The following is a 4,987-nucleotide window of genomic DNA, read 5'->3' on the forward strand; positions in this document are numbered from 1 at the left end:
CATGCTGGTCAGTGAAAAGAAAAATCAATACGTAACACAGAATGTTTTTATTTAAATATCATTGTATTAGTTGGGTTTTGTTTTGTTGTGTTTTTCCGAATAATACTAAATAACAAACTCTAGCACACCAGCATGTAGTAAGCATTTATTTCTCCCTCACAGTTCTGTGGATCAGCTGGGATTCTTCAGGAATTGGATGGGGTGGGGATTGAGTTCAGATCTGGTCAATGTGTCTCTCATTCTGGTGCCAGTCACTACCTGGGGCAAAATCTCAGAATTGATGGCCCAAGCACAAAGGGCCTATCTGAATGCTGCAAGTGCACTTAAAGCTTTAGCAGTCTGCAAAGCCTACATTAGTAGGAGGCAGGACATATTCTTTGCCTACTCTGATGGAGGTACTAGAAATTCACATGACAAAGGTATTGAATGTTTAATTCTATTTTACGGAGGAAATTAATTGGAAAGGCTAAACCAATCTACCACTGTAGTAAGAGAAGTGTTAAAACTTAGTCTAGAGTGGCCTTGTTCTCCGCCTTTCTTTTCTCTTATCTGCGGCCGCTCTGTTCTTGTCAGCCTACAGCCCGCAGTCTGCCTGAGACCGAGCACCATGCCTTCAATTAAGTTGCAGAGTTCCGATGGAGAGATATTTGAGGTTGATGTTGAAATTGCCAAACAGTCTGTGACTATCAAGACCATGTTGGAAGATTTGGGAATGGATGATGAAGGAGATGATGACCCAGTTCCTCTACCAAATGTTAATGCAGCAATATTAAAAAAGGTCATTCAGTGGTGCACCCACCACAAGGATGACCCCCCACCTCCCGAGGATGATGAGAACAAAGAAAAGCGGACAGATGATATCCCTGTTTGGGACCAAGAATTCCTGAAAGTTGACCAAGGAACACTTTTTGAACTTATTTTGGCTGCGAACTACTTAGACATCAAAGGTTTGCTTGATGTTACATGCAAGACTGTTGCCAATATGATCAAGGGGAAAACTCCTGAGGAGATCCGCAAGACCTTCAATATCAAAAATGACTTTACTGAAGAAGAGGAAGCCCAGGTACGCAAAGAGAACCAGTGGTGTGAAGAGAAGTGAAATGTTATGCCTGACACTGTAACACTGTAAGGATTGTTCCAAATACTAGTTGCACTGCTCTGTTTATAATTGTTAATATTAGACAAACAGTAGGCAAATGGCAGCAGCAAATCAGTTTAAGCAGAATATTGTCCTCCTTGCATGTGTAGTTTGAGTACAGATTCCAAACTTATGGCTGAGTTTCTTCTAGTATGATCAAAAGTTTCTTTTTTCTTTGCTCTAAATAAACCTGAACTGTGGGTTCTCTGTAGAAGGTGGCATTTTGGGCTTTCCAAAACTCCCTTTGTAAAGCGATTTCTGCCTAGTTTATTGTCTAGTTAACTTTAGTTTAATGACCTTTTAAAAATTGGCATTGTAAATAAAACAAGTTGAAAAAAAAAACTTAGTCTAAAACAACTGAACATTGTTATTCTTAATATTATTGATATTATTTTGGTTGATAACATTGTTATATTTCTATTTTCCCAAATGGCTTCCTTTTCCATCCTAATTATAGCATGTTTTTAATGACTCTCCTGTTTTCTAGTTTCCCCTCCCTGCTAAAAGTCAAATCCAATATTAAGGACAAGGGGATTGTGTACTTTGTAATTTGTAATGGCCTAATTCCCAGTGCTTTTTCTAAAGGGTACAGGAGATATAAAAAGAACTTAGCCATACAGGCTCCAAGTAGGAGTTACAACCAAGGCTGCACATTTGAATCACCTGGGAGAGAGTTTTTAAATGCTAATACTATAGAAGTCTGCCCCATACCAATTCTATCAGACTCTCTGAGGTGAGGTTCAGGCATTTTAACAAAATCTTCAAGGATTTGTACCTACATTAAGGTTTGAGAAGCACTGCTTTAAAGTCAAATGGCTTAAGGCTGATTTGACCACCTTTGTGGGCCACACACAATGTTGCTTAACATTTCTAAGCCATTAAGTCATTTAAAAAACTAGGATAATCATAACACATAACTTACATACTTGTTCAGTGATTATCAAATGCAATAATGATTATAAATCACAGTGGGAGATACATAAGTACTCAATAAATGATATGTCTTCCTAGTACCATTATCTCAATTTTGACATTGTCTATGACCTTGGCAAATTTGAGTTTCCACCAGGGGGAATTTTTCTTTTGTAAAATGATGAGTGAGTAATTCTCTTATTTTCCTTTCAGCTATAACATTCAAAGATTTTCTGGTGTCACTTCAAAATTATTATTTCATCATTACAGAAATAGGTTATCTCTTTGCATGCACTATCATAAGAATTTAAAACAGTGAAGGAAATATATGACATCTCTTTCATTTGAGATATCTTTTGTGGTTGTTTTGGAATCTTTGTTTATGGATTTGCAATGTTTAAATGTGGTTTGACAGAATGTCAAGGAGAAAGGAGTAGCTTCCATATTCTGGGTATATTAGTGTGGGTTGTCTAGAGAAACAGAATCAATAAGGTGTGTGTGTGTGTGTATACATACATACCCACTTAACATGTGTGTATATACACGTATATGTATATACACATATATGTATATTTGTGTGTGTGTATATAAATATATATAAATATAGAGAGAGGAAGGATATTTATGATAAGGACATACAAAATGAAGGGTATAAAAATTGGCTCATGCAGTTATGGAAGCTCAGAAGTTCCATGCTCTGCAGTCAGCAAGCAAGGAGAGCCAACCATGTAAGGTCTAGTTCTAGTCTGAAGTCCAAAGACTGGAAAAGATCAGTATCCCAGCTTTATGGTAGTAAGGCAGAGAAAAGGAATTCTCCCTTACCCTACCTTTTTGTTCTATTCAGGCTTTGAACAGGTCGTGACCACTCACAGTGGGGAAGGCAATCTGCTTTACTCAGCCTACTGATTCAAATGTCAATCTCATTGGAACATCCTCCACAGACACACCCAGAATTAATGATGAACCAAATACCTGTGGCCCATCAAGTTGATACTTAAAACTAGCCATCACACTATGTGACATCAGTAAATCAAATTTACTTCCTCTCTAAGTTTCTCAGTCTTCAAAAACCTGTAGAGTAACAATGGGGCACCTGGGTGGCTCAGCTCATTAAGTGGCTGCCTTCGGCTCAGGTCATGATCTTGGGGTCCTGGAATCCAGCCCCAATGTGGGGCTCCCTACTCAGGGGGGAGCGTGCTTCTCCCTCTCCCACTGCCTCTACCTCTCCCCCTGTTTGTGTGCTTTCTCTCTCTGTCAAATAAATAAAATCTTAAAAACAACAACAACAACCTGTAGAGTAACACTGCTAATTTCAAGATCTATATGTTGTCTTATGTTGCAATATTTTTTTCACTTATTATCCATTTCTAAACAAATTGCTTATTGAAAATTTTTGTCCAGGAAGGTAGTGGTTAGGCATTCTATTTTCATGATGTAGTATGGTTTCCATATTAGGTTTGTCATTCTCCATTACATCAACATGGAACAGATTACTAACATTAATTAGTAATACATTTTTTACATAGTTATTATCTTAGTATTTATTACTATGCTTACCATGTTATGAATACATGTTAGGCATACCATGTTATGAATAATCAAATATACACATTACATCTAGAATGCAAACTTCCTAATGGCAGGGACCTTAATCTCTCTAATCCCCCAACCTTGTACCAAAGGCTCTTGTGAATAGTAGGCATTTATTATTCCTTAAATGAATAGGTGCTCTTTTTAATTTTTCCAAAACTCTATGACTAAGAGGCCATCTTAATTCTCATTTCATCAGTAAGAAATTGTATCAATTCCTTATTACAGTAAAGCTGTATAATGTAATATCTCAATGGCATAAAATATGTGTTTATTTTTCATGTGCTTGCAAGGCAGCTGGGACAGTTCATCTAGGTTAGATGGGGTAGGGACGGCTCCACTCCTCACATGTTGATCATGGAACTCAGGATCAAAGAGAAGCAGCTACCTAGGATAAGATTTTCTCTTGGTGATGACAGAATGCAAGAGAGTAAGCAGAAACACTCAAGGCCTCGTCAGACCTACATTCAGAAGTGGCACGTTGACCTCCACCTACATTTCTTTGGCTAGAACCAGCTACATGGTCAAGCTCAAAGTCAAGGGCAGGAGTTATACCCTCCATCCACAATTAGGCCATAACAGTAGTGTGGATATAGGGAGAACTGGAGGGAGAATTAGAACCAGTGATTTAATCTGCCTAAGAAATTGAGGCTAAGAAAGGTCATTTGATTTATCCAAAGTCATAGAGTTAGTAGGCCCTGGGGTCAAGATTTGACTCTAAATTGCTGGCTCCATTGTTTTAAAACACTTCACTATGCTTTGGTCAAGAAGTTGTAGTTACTGCTGTTGGTAACTTGGTAAATATCATACATTTTCTCTCTCTCTTTTGCATTGCGTTTAGTACAAAAAAATAAAATACAATGCATTTATCACCTTGTTGAGTATGGGGATCATACAGCTGCAAAGGATTTAATTAAAAGTTGATGATTTAATAGGCAACTTCCATCTATTGTTTACTCTGGAGGGTGAGATTCAATTTAAAATTGGGCTCCAAATTTCATTTTGGAACAGCATCCTTGTCATCGACAGGCAGAAAATGTCCCAAAGGAAGCAGACACGTCCCTGAATAGAGAGCACTGAATCAGACAGCCAAGAGCAGCTCAGAAGTTAAAACACAAAGATTTTACATAGTTTGGTTCTATGAAGGGCTAGATATTCAGTTGTAGATATATAATTGCATATTTTTTACAAATTTGTCCCATGCCAGTTGTTCTCAATGTATATATATTTCTTCAATAGAACAAAGTTTATATTCATAATATAAAATGACTTCATTTCTACTTAATGCAGTAAAACATTGGTTAAGAAATATTGTGAAGCTAAAATCCTTTGTAATTTTTTTTGTCA

The 4,987-nt window shown here is 37.3% G+C and overlaps 1 protein-coding gene across 1 annotated transcript; it reads left to right on the forward strand.

Moving 5' to 3' along the window:
• The first annotated feature begins 520 nt into the window (after positions 1 to 520).
• Positions 521 to 1,471, forward strand: LOC113917386 (S-phase kinase-associated protein 1). The gene has a single exon (XM_027585144.1). It carries the CDS (start codon positions 608 to 610, stop codon positions 1,097 to 1,099), a length of 492 nt encoding a protein of 163 aa, XP_027440945.1. The 5' UTR covers positions 521 to 607; the 3' UTR covers positions 1,100 to 1,471.
• The last annotated feature ends 3,516 nt before the right edge of the window (positions 1,472 to 4,987 follow it).

This window comes from Zalophus californianus, chromosome 1 (assembly GCF_009762305.2).
Source record: "Zalophus californianus isolate mZalCal1 chromosome 1, mZalCal1.pri.v2, whole genome shotgun sequence".
Classification (NCBI taxonomy): domain Eukaryota; kingdom Metazoa; phylum Chordata; class Mammalia; order Carnivora; family Otariidae; genus Zalophus; species Zalophus californianus.